The sequence below is a fragment of the Bactrocera latifrons genome, unplaced genomic scaffold (assembly GCF_001853355.1).
Source record: "Bactrocera latifrons isolate USDA-ARS-PBARC rearing strain unplaced genomic scaffold, ASM185335v1 scaffold_258, whole genome shotgun sequence".
Classification (NCBI taxonomy): Eukaryota; Metazoa; Arthropoda; class Insecta; order Diptera; family Tephritidae; genus Bactrocera; species Bactrocera latifrons.
Window position 1 is genome coordinate 251,403 of NW_017536163.1, and position 25,530 is coordinate 276,932.

The 25,530-nt window shown below is 35.4% G+C and overlaps 1 protein-coding gene and 1 long non-coding RNA gene across 10 annotated transcripts in view; one reads left to right on the forward strand and one right to left on the reverse strand.

Annotated features, from left to right (window-relative positions):
- Positions 1-25,530, reverse strand: part of LOC108969569 — a 319,863-nt gene that overhangs the window by 173,007 nt on the left and 121,326 nt on the right. For both annotated transcript variants that reach the window (XR_001993403.1, XR_001993402.1), the window contains exon 3: positions 11,081-11,240. This is a non-coding gene — a long non-coding RNA (uncharacterized LOC108969569). The remainder of the gene's footprint in view (positions 1-11,080; positions 11,241-25,530) is intronic.
- Positions 1-25,530, forward strand: part of LOC108969561 (titin-like) — a 259,294-nt gene that overhangs the window by 144,257 nt on the left and 89,507 nt on the right. For all 8 annotated transcript variants that reach the window (XM_018934354.1, XM_018934361.1, XM_018934355.1 and 5 more), the window contains 6 exons: positions 4,464-4,658; positions 4,723-6,442; positions 7,219-7,379; positions 15,927-17,745; positions 23,578-23,784; positions 24,910-25,070. In XM_018934354.1, the coding sequence (XP_018789899.1) occupies positions 4,464-4,658; positions 4,723-6,442; positions 7,219-7,379; positions 15,927-17,745; positions 23,578-23,784; positions 24,910-25,070 (4,263 nt within the window). The remainder of the gene's footprint in view (positions 1-4,463; positions 4,659-4,722; positions 6,443-7,218; positions 7,380-15,926; positions 17,746-23,577; positions 23,785-24,909; positions 25,071-25,530) is intronic.

Consider the following 25,530-nt stretch of genomic DNA (forward strand, 5'->3'; position numbering starts at 1 on the left):
TTTACCTTATTTTTTTATGATTTCGTCACTAAAATCAAAAGTTTTTAAAAATGTATGCTACATAAAAATTTTCATAACTAAATAGATTTGAATATTTTCATCTAATTACCCTAATAATAACCCTACTACTATGAAAACGTTGGCAATCGTATGAGAACTTTTGTAAAAATCATAAGATGATAAAATATAGAAACTACAGAGCGTGATAAAATTCACGATTAATAATTTATATTAAGCGTTGCCACCTATTTAATGTTTGTATTTCAGTAAAAGTAATAATTTAGCACCATAAAGTATAATTTGAAGAGCTTATGAAAATTCATGATTAATATTTTATTTTGAGCGTTGCCACATGTTTAATAATTTTAGTTCAATAGAAGTAATTATTTAGCATCATACGGTATAATTTGGCTGTGAAAATAACAAAGTTTCAAAAAGGCTAACTCTAGCAAATAATTTTTAAAGAAGTGTTGCCACCTGTTTATTTTTTGAATTAAGTTAAATTGATAAAGTAACATATACTATAACTATTCCTCAAATTGACCGAATTATTGTGACAGAAATTATTGAGAAGTGTTGCCACCTAATTCGAAAATTAAGCTAAATAATATAAAGACATGGATCAATAGATGAATAGTGGCAACAAATGAATAGTGTTTGAAAAATATTTGAGGTACATATAAATATGCTACCAATAGGGTCTGCAGTTTACGAAAAAACTACCAGCTAGCACAGTTTGCTTTGAATGTGAACTGAAATAAATTTGAATTTAATATAATATATCTGAAAAGCCTCAGCTTTATAATCTTTGTTTTTAATGGTTTATATTCATCGGGTTACTAAATAATTTCGTTTTTTTTAGCGCAATTTCAAAACGATTTTTTGTAAAACATTCTATGAAATAACGTATTCATCATTTTGATCCAACACCTGTTACCATCTTTCGGGTAAGAGATTGATTCCATGCTCACAACCTTTTTGTCCTTTGTAGGCAAAAAACTGTTGCAAGTGGTTTTTGACGTCCTGATTTGAGGTGAATTTTATCCCATCTTAAGAATTTGCAAGTCTGGCGCACATGGTTGGTGTGATAGCACATTCCATTCAAGCTGTAAGAGGTTTTAGGGAGTCATCAACCTTGTATTGAGGCCACATACAGGCATCAGGCGGTACACTGCATCTCTTCTATTAATCAATTCTGGCCTTTTCTGTTGGAGTGCATTACTCAATAGCCCAGCTGAACGCAATACACTTCACAAATTATCGTAATATTGTCGGTCAAAAACTCAAAATAAACGGCCCTTTGGAAATTCCATCAAACAGACAACATAACGTTTTTTTTTGGTGTCTATCGGCTTTCGAAGTGGTTTGAGCTGGTTCGCCCTTCTTAGACCATGATCTCTTGCGCTTTACATTCTTGTAAAAAACCAACTTTTTCTTGCCAGTAGCAATACACTTCAAAAATGAATCACTTCTTTGACGTGTGATAAGCAAATCACAGTCGTTAAACATAAATTTTTGTTCTGTAAGAATATGAGGCAATATGAAGTTCTTCATATTCTTCGAAATTTTTAATAGTAAATACATATGTCGAAACTGCTATTATACATCTTCGATAGGGCACCAAACAAAAACTATTCTAAAAAATTTTGGAACATCTTTTACAAACAAGCCACACTGTAACGGATGTTCAAATATACAACTAGAAAGCGGTAAAGTGTGAAGTGTGAAAAAGGACGATCCAAAAAAAAAAAAAAAATTAAGTAGTTGATACTGGGATCCAAATTTCACCTTTACCATTAAGAGATACAACTTAGATCAAGTTTAAAGTGAAAATAATGAGTTCTCTAAGTAGAAATTTCAATATGTCAATGTAAAATGTACTAATGCATGTATCCTAAATGGAAGATCCTAAATCTCAATTCCTAAATAAGTTTATGTGCACAAAGTGGTGATATAGAAGTCGTACTGAAATGTAAGAATGTACGAAACAATGTTTGAAAACTAAACCGTTTTAGACAGAACATTTTTTTTTTTGCTATAAATGATAACATAATGCTTAGTGAAGTCTTAAAATTAGATCGCAGTAACGAACTTAGCTGTGTTACATTGAAATTATCCGAAGGGTGAAAGGAGTTACGCGAAACTATTCAAAATTCTTGCGCAAACGTTTAAACACTATCTAATGTGCCGTAGATTGTTCGAGGATTTATGGTTCAAAGGCAGAATTAACTGCGGTAAACTCTTCCAAAAATCTTCAATTGGAAAGAATTTTATGGACGAGGAAACTCCAAGCCTTAATACAATCGGATAGAAAAAGTTTACAAAGCCTTGAAAACCCGCTGATTGAATGATTTTTTCTTAAAAAAATTCCTTTATGCCAAAATTAAGAAAAAGTCTAATTTCTTTAAAAAGAAAACTCTAGTTCGAATAATTTTTGGTTGAGTCTATCAAATATAAAACTTTAGCAACAAATATTCTTTTACACAATTATGCTGAAAGCATTTTAATTTATGAACAATTCGAATATGAGTCTGCTAAAAAAGTACAATGAAGAATTTTTAAAAATAATTCGAAATTTATTGCTGTCCAAAGACACACAAGCGCGCGGTTTCTTAATGCGTCTTGCGGCCAAGACTATGAATTTCGGTGGAAAGTCTATGCAGCTATAGCCATATATACATATAATTAATAAACAAAATGTTGGAAAAAAAAAGATCACCAAAAACATGCGTTATATGTTTTGATTATATTTTGGGACAAGCAAAGCCATAAAAAAGGTAGCAAAACAAAATACGGGCATAAAACAAAAACACAAGCAAATACATAAAACATTTACGAGACTGGGCTGGGGTGTATGGGCTGACATAGCTATGCATACATACATAGATAAAAGGGAATAAATGCATGTGGCATATGCAACACTATTCTTGCAACAACAAGGAACGTTTACTTTTTAAAAAAACGCATTTTTTTCCGTTTCGAAAACACTCAACCACTCACTTACATACATATGTACAAATACTTATACACGTTATTTTTATGCATTTTGTGGTGAATTTCGCGCATCTTCCAAATATCTCAAGTTGCAACGGTCGAGTATCTGTTGCAACTGCAACACTTTATGCCGGTCTAGAATATATAGCCAGAGCAGCTGTTGGCCATTTTTAATTAGAGACAACATCGCTTGATGCGCCTCTAATTGTTTTGGACTGATTGATGCTCGAGCGAATATAGAGTAGCAAGTACATACGCACGCAGGCTATTTGCCAAGCGATGGCGATTTCTGGTTGCGTGTTTGTGTAGGAAATTTCCAGAAATCACTTGCACATTTTGTGAAAAATTTGTGGATTCGTGAATTATGCTTGAGAGATTTATGGTTACAAGTAATAGGCAAATAAATTACGAAAATGCAAATATTTTTAGAAAAAACCAAAATTGTTTAATGGTAGAAGCTGAAGAAGCAAGAAATTGTAGACACTTCTTACGCGGTTACAGCCGCTTAGGGTATATAAGTGGGTGTGGTGATTTTGTTTTAAATAATTTATGAAGTTTGCCGGAAATATAAATTAATACTAAAATTTCCAAATACTCCCAGTACGGGAAATGCTAATGTCTGGCTGCAAGGAAACGTTAATTATGCTGTATTATTATTATAGTATTTCTTACAAAACCACATTTATTTTTTAAACCGTAAATTTTTAAATATTACTATTAAATATACCAAACAAATTTTAAAGAACTATTAGGATTTTGTCATAATAGCTAAAAGGGGAAATTTGGCAACAGCGCTAATGCAGCACAGTCATAAAATTTCAACTATATATCTGATTTGGAAGCCGGTCAGCACAAGTAGTCCTACATATATTTTTAACTAAGTTCTTATAGGATATATGAGGTTATGAGATTATTTTATGTTTTAAATAATTTATGAAGTTTGTCTGAAAACGTAAATTTATAATAAATTTACCAAATACTTTTAGTACCCGAAATGTTAGTGTCTGGCTCCAAGGAAATGTCAGTGATACTGTGTTATTATTATATTACTTTTTGCAAGACCACATTTATTTTTCAACCCATAAATTTTTAAATAACTATTGTATTATGATTTTATGATAATAGCTAAAAGAGAAAAATTGGCGACAGCGCAAATGAGGCAAAAGCATAAAATTTCAGATGTTACTTCGAACTTGACCAAGACAAATCGTCTAATATTTACCGTTAACTGAGCACATATTTTTTGTAAATTTTGATAAAAAAAAAAAGTGAGCAAAATATATAAAGCATACTTAAGCTACACTTCACATAAGTGCATACTAAAGCATACAGTAAAACAAATAACGCTCTTTATAACTCAGTCTTTGCACAGTCCTACATTCTACAGCTCAAAACGCACTGTTTCTAAATACCTTCTCTCTTACAAGCTGCTCTGTCAAAATATTAAAGTCTTTCTTCATTAATTTCAGCTGCTAGAGAAGCGAATTGACAAGTTTACCGAGACCACCTCGGAACAGTTGTTGATAACGAATCCCGAGAGTCAAACATATGTGCGCGAAGAACTACAAAAACTCAACGACAAATGGCGGCACTTTAAAGACCAAGTGAAAAGCAAGCGCAAATCGCTCGATCAGGCAACGGAGTTCTTCGAAAAAGTGGAGAAAGTAAGTTGTTTCCAACAAACTAAAAACTAAAAATTGAATGTTATTTACATGTATATTTCAACAGATCGATGCCGAATACCGAGAAATCAGCTACTTCTACAACAGCGTCTCTAATAAGATCACATATTTACGCGATCCTGTCGAGGCATCGAATCTAGTCAATGATATTGAAAAGTACGTAGTGACACGCGAAGGTCCGTTGCTTGATAAACTCGAACAAGCGGCACAATGCGTACACGATTTGAATAAAGTTTCGACGCTGTACAATGATGTACGCGGTATATTCCAGGCATTTATGAAACTACGCTCTGATATTAGTGTGGTACAGGAGCGCCTCAAGAATGAGGAACGCATGCGTGAACAACGTGAAAAAGAAGCGCGCGAGCAGGAAGAGCGAGAACGCGCTGCACGCGAGGCCGAAGCTAAAGAGCGCGCTGCGCGTGAATTAGCTGAACGTGAACGCGTAGCACGAGAATTAGCTGCACGTGAGCAAGCGCTGCGTGAAGAAGAAGCGCGATTGCTAGCCATACGCGAGCAGGCGGCCCGTGAACAAGCCGCGCGTGAGCAAGCAGCACGCGAGGAAGAAGCGCGATTGCAAGCGCTGCGCGAACAAGCACAACGCGATGAAGAAGCGCGTCTGCAGGCGCTACGTGAGCAGGCTAGACGTGAGGAAGAGGCAAGACTAGAAGCATTACGTCAGGAAGAGGCGCGCTTACAAGTGCTGCGCGAGCAAACAAAGCGCGAAGAAGAAGCGCGACTCCAAGCACTACGCGAGCAAGCTGCGCGTGAAGAAGAAGCGCGCTTGCAGGCGCTACGTGAGCAGGCTAGACGCGAGGAGGAGGCGCGACTGGAGACTTTGCGTAAAGAAGAGGCGCGTTTGCAAGCGTTGCGCGAACAAACGATGCGCGAAGAAGAAGCGCGTATGCAAGCGTTACGTGAACAAGCTGCGCGCGAAGAAGAAGCGCGCCTCCAGGCTTTGCGCGAGCAAGCGCGACGTGAAGAAGAAAACCGTTTGTTGACGCTACGTGAACAAGCCACACGTGAAGAGGAGGCGCGCTTGCAAGCGCTACGCGAACAAACGAAACGCGACGAGTTTGCGCGCTTGCAAAGTGTACGTGATCAAATCGATCATCAGCGCATCGTAACGGAAAATATACGTAAGGACATACAAGTAAATGAAATCTTCACGGAAATCAAATATGCATCGCCACGCTTCAACCGTCAACTGAAAGATGCAATCACACGTGAAGGTGACAAATTCACCTTCGAATGTGAGGTGGTCGGTAACCCTGAACCAGCCGTTGAGTGGTTCAAAGATGGCATATCCATACAGAATAATCCCGATTACAAAACCACATACGAACGCGGTATTTGTCGTTTGGTGATCGAAGAGACTTTTACTGCGGACTCGGCGCGTTTCAGTTGTCGCGCCTCGAACTTGGTGGGTAGCAATGAGACTAGCGCCAATTTGTCGGTGCGCGAAAATGCTATCGAAATGCAAATGGTGCCACCTAGAATTGTACGCTTCCTGCAGAGTGGCAAGGCAACAGAGGGCAGCACTTTTGAATTTTTATGCGTCGTCAGTGGCAATCCTCTACCCACGGTGCAATGGTATAAAAACGATAAATGTATTGATGATTCACCGGATTACGTAATCAATTACAATAATGGTGAGGCCACGCTGCGCTTCGAAGAGGTTTTCTTGGAAGATGACGCTGTGTACACATGCAGTGCATCAAATCCAGCCGGCATTGAACACTGTTCGGCGAGTTTAATTGTGGAACGTAAGTAAAAGACATAAATATATTAATAATTTATTCCTGGAGTATGTAAACCTAACAATTGTATATCAACACTGTTCGGCTATAGGCGATCTCTATAGGGGCCCTTTTGATAACCCAGCTGGTTGACAGATTCTTTCTATAGGTACTAGTGACAAAGACCACTTAAAGTTAAGAATTGATTTCCTTTTGATCATATTTAGGAATATTTAAAAATAATTAAAGAGTTTCGATGCTTTCAGATCTCGTTACAATAAAATTTAACTTTCAAAAGGTCAAGCCTCAACCCACCTCACACCTAATAAATTATTCCATAGGTTAAAAAACAACAATATTATGTTAAATCTGTCCTCGATTAATTTCTCAAAGTTCCCCCACAAAAACTAAAAGTTTTTATAAGGATTTTTGTGAGATCTTGTGTACATTCGATGCCGTACCCTATTTGTGGTGAAAGTATTTTTTACGCTAAAATGTAGGCAACATTTTTTTTAATTCTCTAAATAACTTTTATGAATTTCCATAAGTGGCTAATCGAGGGGCTCAGAAATTATCTTCTATTTTTATATCTATTTTTTATATTCTATTTTTGAGAAAAAAATATGCATTTCGGCCACAAAAACTATACAAATAATTTCTGTGTGAGATATTATGTACATTCGATGCTGTATTGCTTTGCGTTCAAATGTAGGCAACATTTTTTTTTGTTAATTTCCCAAAAACTTTTGAATTTTCTCATCCATAAAAAATATTTTTTAATAATATTTTAAATTTGATTTCAGCTCTCGAACCAACAGAAGTACCACACTTCAAAATCCCGCTCTCCAATGCCATGGCGCGAGTTGGACAAAAAATTAAGCTTGAAGCTCTAATCGGTGGTATACCAAGACCGGATATTTTCTGGATGCACAATGGCAAGCCTTATGTACCGCGAGATAGCAAAGTGAGTATACTAAACGTATTCAAATTAAAGGCATAAGTTTTTTACCCTGGACAGGCTTCGCTATTTTAGCCCTGTTTACAAATCACGATGATTGATAGTCGACTCGGAAAGCCTAGGGCGCGAAGTCTTGAAAAAGTAACTACAATTTGTTTGTGTAATATGAAACTGTTAGGGATGCTGTAGCCAGGAAATATATGTGGAATAAAAAGTGGGTTATGTTTCTAGAAAGTGAAACTAACTGAAGTAAAGATTTAGTGGCAGTGCCTTCAACGTGTTATTGAGGGCTTTGATCTTGACACTGCTTTTTTGTCTCGAAATAGTGATTTAGTGAATTCACTGTGATTAGAAAAAAATCATAATCTACAAGAAGCAACAAGAAGCAATATTGAAATAGTAATAATATCCTGTCAGGAGAGGCGTTTTCAAAGTGATTTTAATTTCATGGGCTAAGGACTAGCTTGTTTGGGATAATGCCAGAGATAAACTCTGACTTTGATGCAACTGAAGCGATATGTTCGTACAAGGGTGTAAAATAAATTAAAAAAATATATATAAAATTTTCTCTTAAATTGTGATGTGGTATTAAGCCATATATAATAATTTAAGCAATAAAAAAATCGGCTCCAGTTGAGTAAATACAAAAAAACCGTTCTTCATACTGATCTCGAACCGAACTATATAGTACCATACTATCGATGCTTTGTACACACAAGCGTGTCACACTCACGAACTTATGCCGAACTGCCCCCCACAAAGACTAACTGTATCCACTACCGCCGATTATTCCAAATAATCGTGCTATATATAGCTCACTGTGTATAAAAGCCATTGGACCACTTTAATGCAATAAAAAATTTAGCTAATTGCATTAATATGTTTTTGGGGGCACTATGGCATTAGCGTGGGCAGTTGGCGAAATGGCGAGCAGGCGGTACGATATTACTTAGAAGATTGCCAAAAATAAACCCCGTGAAGATAGTGTGTGGCAATATGACCGAGTGTGTCTATAGCTGTTGTAGCCTGAATGAGTTTCGACGTAGCCGCGGACGATAAAGTGTCTTAATATTCATATTTATTGAAATTGTGTGCAATTTATAGCAGCGAAAGTGCAACGTTGGCGCATTGCAGACATGTTGTGTTATGACAATTTCTGTGGCGGTGGCGATGGCGGCGATTGTTGAGCGGGTCAAGGCGAGCTGAAAGTTTGCTTTGAGTTATTTTAGCAATATTATTAATGACTTAAAAACGCGCATTGTGCTTAAAACGGAAATTGTTGACAGCACACAAATACATACTTATGTATACACTTGCGAATGGTTAGTGGGCGTTCTTGTTGACAGTTTTTAAGTAAATTGATTATTATTATAATTATTTAAGGCAAACACGCTTTTCAATGAAGCATTTAAAAAATATTAGAATAATTAATTAGGGGAAGAAATATTGCTTGTATTCGGTGCCAGCAGAAGTATTTAACAAATTTGTAGCAAATAAATATTAGGGTGAACCAAAATATGTTGAAAAAAATTATACTTATTATTGGAGGACGGAGATGCATTATTTAATTTTATAATTACAAAATAACTCAACAAATTTTATGTAATTTGAAAAAATAATGCTAAACTAAACAAAAATAAAAATATTTTAGGGGTTACGTGGGTTTCCCCGGGTAACAACAGCATTTTTCAACAATTTTTTCTCATATAAAAATTAAGTATTTTATTATAATCTTTTACTGTTCCAAACATAAACTATTAAACAGAAAAATCCTGAAATTTTTTGCAAAAAAACTCGGTCATTGCGACACCATTTCCGGTGATTAAGTAAAAAAATATGTCCTTTAGTTAAAATCTTAGAACTTGAACTAAGAAAAACACTGACAATTGGGTTTTTGGGAGACATTTTTCCAAAAAAATTAAAATTTCAGTGAAAATTTCGCCGCATTTTTTTTTCCAATAGTTGTCATCGAAAACAATTCTTCGTCCAAGTCTTTAAGAATCTTATCTCAAAGATCTGTGTAAAAGTTCACGAAGATCGGTTGAGTAGCTCTAGACACAGACACAGTTTCGAGAAACGCGTTTAAAGACGACACACTTAGCCTAGCTAGCCTCGAACGCTCCAGTTCTCTAGACTTATCTCCGAAATTATTACACGGATCAACTTGAAAATTCAGGAGAATATTCTTGTGGTTTTGTGAAATTTAAAAATTGTGACGCTTAAAAAGTAATAACGGTTCTGAAAACGCTCAGCTTGCAGTAGGATTCCATACCTATACGTAAAACAGTATTGCACATAAAACTTTGCGTTGGAAATGACTAATTTTCTAACTTATAAAGAAGATGCGTCAGGCGAACTACATATTTCACTACTACTACTGTCAGCACCTTCATATTTTGTATTGAAAAACAAGAAAAAGCGTTAACTTCGGCTGCACCGAAGCTAATATACACTTCACAGGTGCATTTCTTAAGTAACTATATGTTCAGTTTATATGGAAGCTATATGCTATAGTAATCCAATCTGAGGAATTTTTTCGGTGTAATCCATGTCGAATTTCGTGAAAATACCACGCCAAATGTGAAAGTTATCCATACAAGTCCTTGATTGCGATCGTTCGGTTTGTATGACACCTATATGCTATAGTAAGTCCATCTGAAAAATTTCTTCGAAGATTGCATTGTTGTCTTAGAAAATAATCTATACCAAATTTCGTGAATATATTTTGTCAAGTGCAAAAGTTTTATTTACAAGAACTTTTTTCCGATCGTTCAGTTTGTAGGACACCTATATGCCATAGTAAGCCGATATGAACAATTTCTTCGGAGATTACATTGCTGCCTTAGAAAATAACCTGTGCCAACTTTTGTGAAGATACATTGTCAAATGTAAAACTTTTCTAGACAGGAACTTGATTCCGACCGTTCAGTTTGTATATCAACTATATGCTATAGTGGTCCGATATCGGCAGTTCCGAAAAATGAGCAGCTTCTTGAAGAGAAAATTTTGTTTGCAAAATTTCAAAACGATATCTTAAAAACTGAGGGACTCGTTCGTATATATACAGGCAGACGGACATGAATAAATCGACTCAGCTCAACATACTGATCATTTATATATATTCTTTATAGGGTCTCCGACACTTTCTTCTGGATGTTACAAACTTCGTGATAAACTTAATATACCCTGTTCAGGAGTATTTCCGTGGAGTTTAGTCTTTCATAGACAGGTATTCACGTTAAAACACATTGGCTCTCTGTCCCTGTTCAGGGTATAAAAAAAAAATAAATAAAAACTTATTTAGGCGAAGGCCGCAGTATAAAGTATAATCCTAATGTTAACTTAATTCATAGTATTTAGCATATACTATATATATAGATTTACAAATTTACATACTTTTCTCTCGGCATTGCGACTGTTTAGCGGCAATTTGTCAGTCGAAAAATATCAGAATTAAATTTTTACAGCTAAATCTCGCAGGCTGCATAAATAAATTGTGGGTTTAGTCGAAAGCAATTTGACTTTTGGCACAAAAAATTAGCTGCCTTTATAAAATTGAGTGAAGAAAGATATTACGAGGCGCTTGTATGCAGAAAAATATCAAAATATTTTTTGAGAATATGCATATAGAACTAAAGGAATAAAACGATGAAAGAGTATAACTAAATCAAAAAATATTAAATGAATGAGATAAAAATTGAACTTACCCAAGATTTTTTGTGGTTGTTAAGTTTCGCATATTTAAAAAGATAAACACTATCACACATATATATGGAATTAGAAAAATTACGGCTTTCATGAACTTTTACTTGAACTATTACAAATTCCGTTCACTTGAAGATTCTGATATCAAAATCACCAGTTATCCTGAAATAAGAAGATATAATAGTTTATAAGACATAAGGCCAGACTATTTTAAACAATGTTTATTATATTGTAAGCATAAAACAAATATAGTCTTATTCAAAAAATATTTTTATAAAGGTCAGTTTTAGCATCGAGTTCAAATACTATAGGTACTAAACGCAGTTAAAGAAGGATATAGGGATGTGCACAAATATAACGAATAAGTCTTTTAAATGTTGGTTGTGGCTACTTCTCAAAAGATCCCTCCGTCGAGTCCAATTTTCAATGAGTCGTTCGAGCATTTCGACTGGTAACTGACGAATTATACACGTGATTTTTTGCTCCAAGGACTGAATCGAAGCGCAATTGTCAGAATTTACATACCAAAAACTTTAAATTATTTGCTCCCCGAAATGATTTCTCAAGAAATCAAATGATTGATGCGATGTGAGGGAAGCAGCGCCATCTAATTGAAATCAAATGTCGTAGAGATCACAAGCTTCAATTTCTGGTATCAAATGAAATGGCAGTTCTTGAATCTGTTCATGCTGCTCTTTGTTCTAAATGTACTTGTTTACATACCCATTGAGCAGGCTTTATTGCTGAACAAAATTTGACTCGCAATCCTCTTGGAACTTTGCAAGACTATGTTGACCAGAAGTTGAGCAAAGTGCGCGAAAAATATTCTTTACAGATTATGAATTTTCGCAATAAAGTTGAAGGATTTGTAAACGTTGTTCAGACGAGAAAATGCCAATTAATATTGAACAAAACTAGCATGGCAGCTTGACACGACTTACATGAAATCTGTCAAATAAAAGCTACTTGGATCACCCGTTACCAAGGATGTACAAATCATCATAAGGAACATATGTATAATTTTATATTTTTTTAAATTCATTTAATTATTTTTATGCTTGTTTATTCCTTCCGAAAGAAGGGTTGCTAAGCAAGCCCTGAGCTCGCTGACAGTGAGCCTATGAACTTGCTTGAAAATATGTCCCTACTACCCTTACCCGAATTCCATCAAGATGGGAAGAAGGGCTCCCTAATCAACGTTCTTTCGGGCCTCGCGCGAGCTCAGCCAGTAGAACAGCGTAAATTTGCGATTTTGATATCAAAATAGTATTATCTTTACTATTATATTTCTCTTTTGTTTATACTAGTATACTAGATTTATACCAGTCGTGTGTTCAATTCGCCACTGTACAACATTTGACAGCCAGTGCAAGTGTGCATTCATTTGTTTTTCTTATTCACTTTCGCTGCAAAATGTTCGCTAAATGATTCTGTGATTAAAAGATTTTATTTCTCGAATAACATTTAGCCACACATACAGATATATACATACAGATATATGTAGTATGTAAACGTATATTATTTTTGCATATTTTGCAAACTCAAAATAAKATATTTTTTGTATACTTAGTACATTTAGATATTCATTTCTCCTATAGTAGCCACAAAAAGAATCAAGATAAATATGCAATATCCACCACATGTGCTTGAAATACGTACATACGAATGTCTATTTGCTTCCCATTCCGAACAAGTGAATATAAATTCTTTGATATTTAAGTTATATATTTATCTCTGATATAATCATATACTTAAATGGGGACTCAATGAAATGTTATTGAAAAAAATAAAAAAAATAAATGAAAATCATAAACATTTCATTTTCCCTAATGGGTCTAAATAAATGAAAAAGTAATCGTGCCATGATGTATACACTCGCACTTTCATAACCCACAGGTTTGTTTACATTTAAACGTTCTAAACATAGCCTCCAGTAAACAAATTTCTAATGATGTTCATGAACAGCAGACAGGCCAGTATTTTTACAAATCCACTACATTTACAGTGGGCAAAATTAGTAAAACTTTGTTCATAATTTTTAAATTCTTCAGAATTAAATTTATTCTTCAAAATATATATCGTCCTCTTAAAGTAATCCTCCTTGGCACCAATACAATTGTGCCCACGTCGTTTCAATACGCGAAACAGTCAATTAATTAAAGTCAATTTCCGAAATACGCGTAGCTAATCAAGTTTAATGTCTTCATTAGACTCAAAATGATTTACCTCGGAGCGAACTCACGAAGAATTAATTCAGTAGGCGACGGTGTATTATCGTGATGCAATAACCAAGAGTTATCGGCCTATATTTCCGGCCTTTTCCTATAATAGCTTTGCGCAAACAACGCATAATAGTATTCCATGTTGATAGCTTGGTCTGTCTGAAGGAATTAGAATGTGCACCACACATCGATAATCAAAGAAAACAAGATTGAAACAAAACAAAAGTTATTACTATTTTTGGCCCACGGTACATATTTCTTAATGTATACTACTACACATATGGAAAGGAAATTAGTGTGAGGTTGGGTGTGCAGAATTATGATAATAAAAAATAAGACGTGAAAATAATGATATTTGGAGGTTATTGCTCTCTCAGGAACGTTGGCTTTTTGAAACAAATTCTTTCAATACAAAATCATTTCCCAAAAATTGGTAAAATGAAAAGATCCTTTCATTGATCTTGGTTTTTGAAGAATCTGGGTCTCGGACAAATATATCCACTTGAAGAAGTTGGTTTTGATCGTTGATAGCCTTGGATAATATACCATACTAAATTTTGTTAAAAAGTATTATTATTATTTTTTTTAGCAGCTATATAGAGCAGATCTTAGCAGATGTAAAAGATTTTCCTAAAGACTTTTCCCCCAATGGAATTTGGTTCAGAAGCAGAATAGGAAGTAAAGTTGACAGAAGTCATTCTAGACTTTGGCACCTCAGAGCTTCACAAAAATCTTGATTTTTCAGCAGAATTAATAAAGTTTTAAATTCGTAGTTCAGAAAAAGCATAACAGCCAAAGGTGATAAAACCGGCATGACAGGGATTGATAACTGGAAATACTTGGAAAATTTTAATTTTTGCAAATTTTTTCAATTGCAAGAGTATTGAAGAAATAATTTTTTTCGATTAAATTACAAAACCAGCGAATAAGTATAAACGATCGATTGCTGAGGGGATGTGCGTAAAAGGTACACGATTTGAGGTTGGTTTTGTATTCAGATTATAATAAAACGGCGAAAGTTTTCATAAAACCCTAATAATCTCTAGGATCTGTTTAAGAATTAAGTAGAAAATTTATATATCAATATAAAGGTTTTCATTTTTTTCTCTTAATTTTTTTTTTAAATTTTTTTGTTTACAAATGTTAAGAGTACACAAAATTAGTTTAAAAAAAAAAAAAAAAAAATTGTCATGAAAGTAGAGCGGACACAAGATTGTGTCCTTATTATCATGATTTCTACCCTTATGGTCATCCGAGTAATAAAACATTGATGAATACTTTATGTGTCCTGAAGCTGTAAAACTGAAAAAAAAAAAAAATTAAAAAATGACGTCTTTTCAAAAATTAATTTTGTTTTTCTTTAGTTTTTTAACATAGTAACACTTTTTTTAAATATAATTTTTTTTTAATTTGCGTTGCTTCTTCTTGCGATAGAAAGATATTTAGAGAATATTCATTTTTAGTTTTACTGCCTTCTCCGTAGATGGAAAAAATTCTCTCCTAAAATATATTGTCGATACAATGACTTACAGCGGTCAATGCGTTTTACTTCAGTACCTGCTGTTGACATCCTAACCTTACGGTGCTAAAAAGCACATAGATCAAAACAATGCGTCGATCAGCGACCCAAAAAATATATGCGGGTAGGACAGAACACCTTTTTACTTTGGTCGGGTTTGAGGTCGACCTAAAATTTCTGCCGTGCTGTGGGTCCGGCATACAGTCGCAATGCGACTCCACACTGAACTGAGTTTTCAATTCCACCTGTCTTTAGGTTTAAGTCACGACCACCACGAATCTCCCCAAAGGACCAAAGCCAATAAGCGGATTGAAGCGAATACCAAAGATTAACTGCTCGCCGTGGTACCAGATTTAAGTCTCGGCCAGACATTGTCGCTTTTGCAACTAATAGTTGAGCACCTAAAAAAGAGTTTTTTTTTTTTTTAATTTCAAACTAAGTCTGCCCCTCAAACGGCAAATTTTTTTATTTTAGAAGAAGCTAAAAGATATTATTTATGGGGAATTTTTTAGTCTCAGCAAAAACTCCTTATTCTGTTGATTACTTGTAGTTACGACTTTCTAATCATTGCAAACACACAAGGCGCACAAAAATATTTCAAACAAAGTTCACATATATCAATGTCAAATGAAACAACAGATTCATGCCATATTTTTCCGCCCACACACCCAACGCCCAGTCTACTCAATAAAATGTGAGTGTATAAAAAATGGCAGCCCGTTTAGTTCGCCGGATGCAACCTCTGCTCAATCAAAACATAAAGTCGAAAATTGTGTAAATAAAATTTTAATTGCACAAAACAGGGGAACAAGCAAAAATAAATTAAAATACCACTAACAGTAAATGAATACAAATTTTTCTACACAACTCACCATACAGCCAAGAGCACACACACACGCGCACGAGGTGGCAAGTATTTTGTGAAATATTCACCATAGCACAGCGAGTTTTCGACTTTCATTTGCCACATTATTTTCAAATGAACATGTGCTTACATATTTACACAGACACACACACACATACATTCCCAGAAAATATATTTGTATTTACACACTAGCGATTGTTCACTAATGGTTTTCAATATTTTCGCAACGTTTTTCATTTCAGTACGAGTACGGCCGCGCAACGCTCATAATCCCCCAAGCTTATCCCAACGACGCCGGAGTGTATGTGTTAACAGCGAAAAATCTAGCAGGCGAAGCATATAGTTCGTGTAACGTCGTCGTCAAAGGACGCCTACCGAACGAGACATCCGACTCAGAGTTAGCCTCCGATATGGAACCGATTAAGCCCTCGGTACAATTGCCACTCAAAGATGTGTCAATATTCGAGGGTAAACCAGTGCGTTTGGATTGTGTGATTGTCGGTCAACCGGAACCCGAAGTCATTTGGTATCACAATGAGCGACCAGTCAAAGAATCAGCCGATGTGCAGTTGCTGTTCCAAGGTGACCGCTGCTCGTTGATCATACAAGAAGTGTATCAAGAGGATGCGGGCAACTATAAAGTGGTGGCCATCAATTCGGCTGGTGAAGCCGCGAGCAGTTGTGAGCTCAAAGTGACGCCACTAAATATTGCCGAACCTGCGACACGCGCACAAACCGAGCGTCAGTCTGTGCCGAAGGAGACACTGCCGAAATTCGATAAGTTCCTAACCGATGTGCTGGCGGACGAAGGCGAAACCGTCGAGATGGAGGTGAGCGTTAGTGGTGATCAACCACTCACCGCCAAATGGTATCTGGCCAATAAGGAGTTGAGCGAAAGTGAACGGCTTTCGATGAGTTCTAATCCGGCGGTCGGTGCCTTCAAATTAATCTTAAAAAATGTAGTTTCTGACGATCGCGGCGTGTATACGGTGAAAGTGTCGAATAATGCGGGCGATGCGAAGTGCTTCTCGCAATTGAATGTGAAGAGCGTGAATGCGCCTGAAAATCAACGCAATCAACAAGTGGAACCGGTTGAGAAGTTGACTTGTCCCGAATTCAAAGAACTCTTCTCGGACAAACAAGCGCACGCCGACGATATGGTGAAGTTCGAGTGTATTGTGAGGGGCAAGCCGACGCCCAAAGTGCATTGGTGCTTCAACGAACAGCCGGTGCATGGGCACAACTTCCTCGTATCCACCAGTGGCAGTAGGCAAGTGCTGACCGTACAAAAGGCCAGCATTGATACTGTGGGCAAAATAAGCTGCATTGCCGAAAATGAGATTGGCAAAGCCACCTGTGCCGCTTATTTGAATTTACTCGGTCCAGGCATGCAGTTGCTGCCTGCCACTAGTGATCTGCAAACCTCTACACAGGAACACAATACCGAATCGTCACGTGTCACCATCAAGAAGCAGACCTTCACTACCACATCCACGTCACAAATTAGCTCATTCGAAGGTAATATGCCGCAAACCGAGATCCATCATTCCTCGGCGCATATCGATCAGTCGCTAAAACAGCTGGGCGCACAACAACCCGAAGTCATTGAGACACATCACTACCAGGAGCTGCACAAAAGCAAAGACATGTCAACGCCAAATGTGCAACAAAAATCATTTACATTGGTGCAATCGGCTGGCAATGGACCGAGTCAGCAGCCAGCTATAACCGGCACAGCTGGTGTGGCGGTGCCTGAATCACCAACGCGCCTACGCAAGCAAATAGCGCCGCGTTTCACCACACCGCTGACGGGTAAGATTGTCGATCAGGGCACAGATGTGGCAATGGAGGCGATCTACGACGGTTTCCCCTCACCCGAAATCAAAGTGGAAAAGAATGGCGAACAACTGTTCGAGAATCAACGTTTGAAGATCGAAAATCGCTGCAATCGCGTCAGCATCGAGCTGAAGCAGGTGGGTGTGGCAGATGCGGGACGCTATGCAGTCACCGCCACAAATACAATGGGACAATCAACGAGCACTGCTGATCTAGTTGTAAAGAGTAAGTACCATTAAACGCCAACAAATATTCAAAAACGTAAAAAACAAAGCAAAATTAGAGCAAATTGAACGAAAGTTAAAAAATTAAAAGAAAAAAAAACTTTATAGAATGGAAAAACACTAATGGGGAAGCAATTAATTAGAATTTGGCAAAAAACATGCAAAATAAAGCAAAAAATGCCGACAAACTCATGTACACTTTTGCTGAAAAGTATGCAGCCTTTTGTTTCTTCTTATTCTTCACTTGTTTCGGAAGTGACATTAAAAATAAAACAATTTGAAAGGTCATTTGGACTAAATCAAATATTATAGACGTCGGCTAATATATTTGGTACGAATTTTAATTGAAATTTTTTTCAAAAATTGTATTCAAATATTAACAGAGAAGATGTTCACTTTTTTAACATTACTTCTAGCCTCTTTATGCAGCTTTAATACACAATACTAAGTAATCTGAGAGTCTCACTATATCCAAATATCTCTTAAACACTAATCGATCTAATTACCTCCATTGAAAATCCCAGGTATACATTATAACATTGTTGATATATATGAGGTGCTTTCAGTTCGCCAAACCTTTTAGATTAGCGAATAGAACAAACCATTCCATAAATACACTGGCATAATACAAGTACAACTCAGAAGATTATTAAGAAGAAGCAGCATTTATATACATTACAAGGTGTTGCTGCCTAAAATGTAGCGACGCTTCGAAGCCGTCTACACATACTGGTATTTAGTTTTTCCTCTATCGAGATATAAGGCAAAGGGTTTTGAGTCTATAATCCTCATAAACATAGACAAAGACATTTTAGTAACACACCCCGCTAAAGAAGAAGAAATTTAACAAAAAAAAAAAAACTTCAATCAAGGGCTACTCCGTAAAAACGGGATCTAAATTACTTAAAGGGTAGAGCTCGACTATGATAGGTATTTTTGAGTAACTGAGTAGACAACTTACATATAGAAGTTTCGACCATAGTTTGGTTGGGCAAACACCGACAACATGATCCCACATTTCAACTGGGAAAGAAGGTTCAAGTTTAATAGAAAAATATGGCTGTCATATAGTTATGTTAGCTACGCGCAAAACTCTAAACATACATGGTATAGAGAGATGGACCGTAAATTCACGATGGCGTTGGTGCGGGAATATATTGTCCAGAGTTAGGTATAAAGCCATTTAAGTTGTGGGAACACTGCAGTATATTTTAAGCTGAGGTCTTTGCTATTGCGAAAGCCCTGGAACTGACCTCTAATGCACCTGCAGACAATTCCAGAATCAACATCTACTTAGATAGTCAAGTCAGTAACCTCGTATCGCATATCGGCCAGAAGAATCTTGAGAAGCAGGGTGGCAGCGGGCAGAGTGTTGCCAGAAGCATGCAACTTCACTTTTCCTGGGTGCCAGGAGACGAGATTGCTAAGAATGGTGTACGGCTAACACCCGAAAACGTAATCAACAATGGGAAACCCTTGTATTATCTATACGACGATCTGGACAGAGCCACGGTAAAGAAAATCAATATCCGATGAAACGAGATAGATGCGTGCAAAACTACAAAAGTTATCTGCAAAAGGGTAGATCGGAAGTACACAAGATTCCTACTGGCACTCGATAGGAGGGACAGTAGGAACATGATCGGAATACTAACTGGTCACTGTCTGATGGCGAAATACTTTCAAAGAATGTGGTTGACAGATCGAGAAAACTGTAGAAAATGTCTAGAACAAGGCACCAGAGAAGCAATGTGCACTTGTCTTTCATTGGCAAGACTACGTTGTAAGCATATGGTGTCCCCACGGTGCTGAGGAGGTATCAATAGTGGGGCTGGTATCTCAAGGGATCAAAACTGGTCTATGCGTGGCTACCAGATTAACATAACCTTGCTGCTAAAGGAAATGAGTTGCAGAATCTTTTGGAGACACTCAAATAGCCATTTCAAAATTTTCAAACGCTGTCTTATACATTCAATTCCAAAAACTACAGCCCTAAATGCGAAAAATCAAATATGTAACCTGGTCAATCACACTAATCAACGGCAAAGTCACATAACCAAGAAAACCCTTAATGAGGAAAGCAGCCGACAACAAGTCATTAAATTGAAATGAGTTATTTCCGAAAAATGCACTGGTACTGAGGTTATCTTAACGACGTTGGGCCTCACGTCGAAACTATTTCGAAAACAGTACCTGGGAAGTTTTCACTCAGACGCCTTATAGCTCAGTCCTTGTCCCTTCTGACTACTATTTGTTCCGACCGTTGAGGAACGTCTTCACTGGCATACTGTTTACCAACAGGTGTATCAAAAATTGTATTGATTTATTCTTAGCCATCAAGCTGGCGCAGTTTATTTCGGATGGAATTCGCAAATAGCCACAAAGACAGAAAAACTATTATAGCTTCAGATGGGTAATGCTAAGCATATGTTTTTTTTTTTAACAAACGATCGCACAAATATAGTTATCGACCCAATATAAGTATCTTGAAAACGCTGATCTCTTTTCAAAATTAGCAAGAATATAGTTAAAAGGTTATGAGAGGAGTTCAATTAGTTTTAGATATCGATTTCCCTCTGCATTGATTTATGAATTTTCAGGCGGTGCAAGAGCTCAAAGATAATCATAATGAATTTTATGACAAAATCGAGACAAAATTTGAGTTCCTGTTATGGGACACTGTGTGTGACTGTGGGGTGGAGAAGAGCAATAAATCTCTTCTACATCGAAAAATAAAAGATCATGGAAAAACTTTAACAAAATTGATGATACATATGTATATCATTATATGATTTTCGATGAAGAACGGATTCTAAATCTAAACTAAATTTTTCATTTTGCGATGTAGAACAGATTTAGTATTAGTACGAATATTTTAGACACACAGTGTACGAATATGTCTAGGAGAGCTTCGAAAGAACTCATCGATAAACATTTTAATAGCACTGCTGGAAATTTGGAGCAGCACTAATGGTTTTTTTCCGCAAGTGAATGTTTGTCGGAAGCCGAATAGTGGGTGGCGGGAAAACGGTTCAGGGCCACACGCAACAAATTTTGCACAATCAGCCGGCTGAGCAAAAGAACATGCAGCGTTAGAACTTCAACCGTTGAGCTGCAAACGAAATCAATGCTCAGCAATAACGACCACACACATGTACGGTCCATTTACATACACATATCATAGTGGCAACATGATGATCATCATCTCCTTCTTCACTTAGTTTTCAAAAAAAAAAAAAAATGTTTATTTTATGAGGCGATTTGCCAAAAATTTCAACATTTTTCCTTCGTCACTCGATGTACGGCTATGATGTTGGCGTTGGAAATAGGCACAGCCAGCACAAACGAATGCATGTATGTATGCATGCGTGTTTGTGTATATGTATATGCATGTGCGTTTATTAAATTTAGAGGAATAGCAAAGCGTAACAAACTTGAAATTCTCTGAATAACAGTCTGCAATGCAGCATTTTCAGCGTTTCATATTGAATTTAATGATTTTTGGCATTTTCATACATAATGTAGGTGAAAAACCAAATATGAAGGAAAAAAAAAATAAAAAATAAAACAAGACATAAAGCAAAAAAATTAGTTGTATCTGAATGGCGGCGGTGCAGCAATTGTTGGCAATGATGTTGGGGTAAACAGCATACAATGTTCTACAGAATCAGTCACCATTGATAATTATTTATTTTCTTTAGTCTTTTTGAGCCGTTTATGTTATGCGCCGGTTGGTTCGCACGTTTACCAAATATTGTATTTAGCAATACACAAGTATTTTATTTGTATTTTAAACGAGAATATTATTTTACGAAAATTTCATAATTTTTCACAAGCAAGCAAGAAAATATAGAAGCTGCCACCTGTTTTTAATTGAAGAAATGCTCAAAATTTAAGAAATACATGTTTTTTTAATGTTTAAATTTGTTGTAGATCAGATTTTTAAGCAAATTAAAACAAATATGATTTTCTAGAGTTGCCACCTAATAAATAATAATAATGTTTGATGAATTAAAAGTAATGAATGAATTAATAATAAAACGAAGTCTTTCATATATACATACAGTATTGGACAAACCTAAAGCACCCCCTAATATTTGTTAGATAAAATAGTACAAAGCTACTGTAAAAGTACGTTATTCGTTAAAGACGTTATCAATAAACCGTTACAAATTTTTGACGTCGTCACTGTTTAGTTGCGATTTAGAGTTTAAGAATCAAAAGTAGCGGAAAATACTAATTCAGCAGACTTTACAAATAACATAATAAGTGATTAGCAAAAATGGTTTATCTCAATATAAAATTGGTTAAAAATATTCGGTGAATGGTGCCCCGATTAATAAATAAATTTCAGCAAACTGGCAATGTACTTTCTCGGCACAGCTGAGGAAGACAGCGAAAAACTATATAATGATACGACTCATTGATCAAAAAGGTTGCCCAAATTTATCCTACAGTCTTTCCCAATCAAAGAAATATAATATTAAAAAATCGAATGGCATTAGATGTTTGAGAAGGCTGAAAAGGCTGAAAAGGCAAGGACTCAAACCTAAGTATCATATTGTGACCATTAAATATGGCGATGGTAATGTTATGGTCTGGAGCTCTTTCTCTGGGCATGGGACTGGACCTGTTCATATAATAAATGGACTAAAGGACTAAAGGACCGTCATTTTAAAAAACGGGATGCTGCCGTATGCTGAATAGGATATGGCACTATAATGGTGGTTCTAGCAGGACAATGATCCTAAGCATAACTCTAGGCATTGCAACACTTGGTTGTGGAGTTACAGAGTTGATGTTTTAGATTTGTAGCATCAGTCGATGTCAAATCTGTCGAGAACTTATGGGTGATCGTTAATTCCAAAATAAATAGGAAAAACTGTAAAACCAAGGATCAACCTTTAAAACCTGAACAAATTGCTTGGAATGGCATACAACATGATATATAGTAAATAATTTAATTTCTTCTATGCCTAAAATATGCGTTTCGGTCACCCAAAATAAAGGATTTGCTACTTTTTTTTAATTTTCAGATATTATTTTTAAACCATAAATGTTTTTGTTGTTTTAACTTATATATGTAATTTTGAAAAAGCTTTGTTTTATTAAAAATTAATAAGCAACCCATTGAAAAACGTCAAAATATTACATTTATTTACTTTTATATTCTGAAACAGCTAAGTTGGAGCCGTACCATAACCATAGTAGGGGCGCTTTAGTTTTGTCCAATACTGTACATATGCATATTCGCGCAATTTCGTAATTTTTATGGACAAAAAAGAATAGAGCTGCCACCTATTTTTAAATAAAACTTTACATGTTATCGAAACATATAAATATATGCTATTATTTAATATTGCTTAAACATACATTTTTTAAATAATTTTATTTTACAGTGTGGCCACCTAATTAAATTTATAAAAATTAATTTAATTGTTAAATTTTGTTATAGGTCAGGCTTTTAAGCAAGATTAAAAAAAAATATTACAGTGTTGCCAACAAATAAAACAAAAATATTTAAAAATTGTATTTATATTTAAATTAAAATTTTATTATATACACGAAATTTCATCATTTTTATTGACCCAAAAATTGAAGTTGCCACCTGGTTTTGAATAAATTCTTACGGCAGTCAAATAAAATGTATAAATCTTATACAATAGATACAGACAGATAGCGTATATTTTTCGATCTCCTCCTTATTTATCTTTAAAAGTTTATACTTATTTAAATTTAAAATTCTGATATTTGAAATTTGTAGTACCAAAGTGGTTTTTTTCTAGTAAAATATCATTAAATCAATAATATTTTTTCCATTTATTTTTAATAGAAACCATTTTCCCGCCTGTCTTTGGGCGGCGCCTGCAGGCGCAAGTCGTTAAACGCGGTGAAAAGATCATAATGGAAGTAGAAGTGACCGGTTTACCGGAACCAACGGTAACTTGGATGAAAGACGATAAACCAATACAAGAAGCGGGCGTGTCGCAGCATCGTCTGTTATCGCAGGGCAACTCCTACAAGCTGATTATTGAGAAAGGTAAGTGGATAGGCTGATTCAGTAGTTATATTGAGGATCAAAGGAAAAAACATCTATTTTTACTAATTTCGTTTGACTTAGGTGTGAAAGAGAGTATATTATAAAAAATCAAATAATATGTTGCCTTCATTTTGGGGTATATTTTACATAATTATCAGAGTAGCTTATTCAGTAGCATTTTTAGTTATAAAGATCGTTGCCTGCATTTAATCAGTTTTGTAAATAATTTATCACAATCACGAACCTTTAATTGTACCCTGCCACGATCTTTGTAAGCCTCAAAAGAACGTCGGAGACCCTATACAATATATGTATATGTAAATGATCATTGTGACGAGCTGATTCAATTTAACGATGTGCGTCTGTCTGTCCCATCGTCTTTACATAGTTTTTTGAGATCTCGATCCGAGACCCTATTATTCAAGTATATGTAAATGATCAGTCTGACGAGCTGATTCCATTTCGCGGTATCCGTCTGCCTTTCCCTCTGTCTGTATATCAATTTTCAAAACATCGATTTGCAATTTTGCATCCGTCATTTTCTCATTAAAAAGCTGCTCATTTGTCGGAACGGCTGATATCGAACACCTCTAGTATATAGCTTTCATACAAACATAACCATAGAAATAAAATGATTTGGAAAAGTTTTGCATTTGATGAGATAGCTTCACTAAATTTAGCATGTGTTACTGTCCAAGGCAACTATGCAAGCTCCGAAGAAATTCTTTAGATGGAATCTATAATCTATAACTGTCATACAAAACATACCGATCAAAGTTCTTGTAAGGAATCTTCGATATTTGTGGGGAGTATTATAGCGCATAATGTTTTTTTTTTTTATAAGGAATATTGCCTACATTTGGGCATCTTCTTAAATAGTTATCAAAGTCACACACCATAGGTTTTGTCACAATTTCGAAAAAATCATTTCAAATAAACAAATTTTGATATTTTCATGAAAAGCATTTAAAATAATTTGACTTTCTAGTCTTATTTTGCAAATAATCTTTCTTAAATATCTATTCTATCTATCTATGCATCTATCTATTGATCTATTCTATTGACATCTCTCCTAGAAGTATTTGAGTTAGTTTAATGACATAATTTTTGCATATAACAATTTAGGACAATCCAGTGACTCTGGCAAATATATGGTGAAGGCTACTAATGCCGGTGGCGAGGCCAAAAGCATTGCCGATTGCGCGATATTGGAACCATCACCAGAACGTCTACAGGAGGTTGTCAAGACTATTGTCTACGAAACGCCAGCTGAACTGAAAACCGAAGTAAGTCTGCATGTACACACTTTCACAAAGTCTAAATAATTAAATGACAAGGAATTCACACATGAATTTCATATTGAATTTATTTCATATTTTTTATATTATTATTTATTACTTTAAATTAATAAAACAGAAAACATGTCACCCTTTGCATTTGTATGCATAGAAATATTGACCAATACATATAATAATTGGATTTATAAATAATATCGATTGATATTTAATATTACATATAATACATAATTAAATTTTAAATTTATTGTAAACTTTTTCTCTCATTGTTTTTTCGCCAACGTTACCAATAAAATTCAATTGTTCGATTTTCGACTCGCATTTTCGCTTAAAAAAATGTCTGTCTATATCCAACTGCTTCTCTCATTGCTTTATGGGGTTTTATGTTGAAATCAAAAATCTAAAAAACAAAAACCATCAACGTACGAAATTCTGCATCAAAACCCATTTC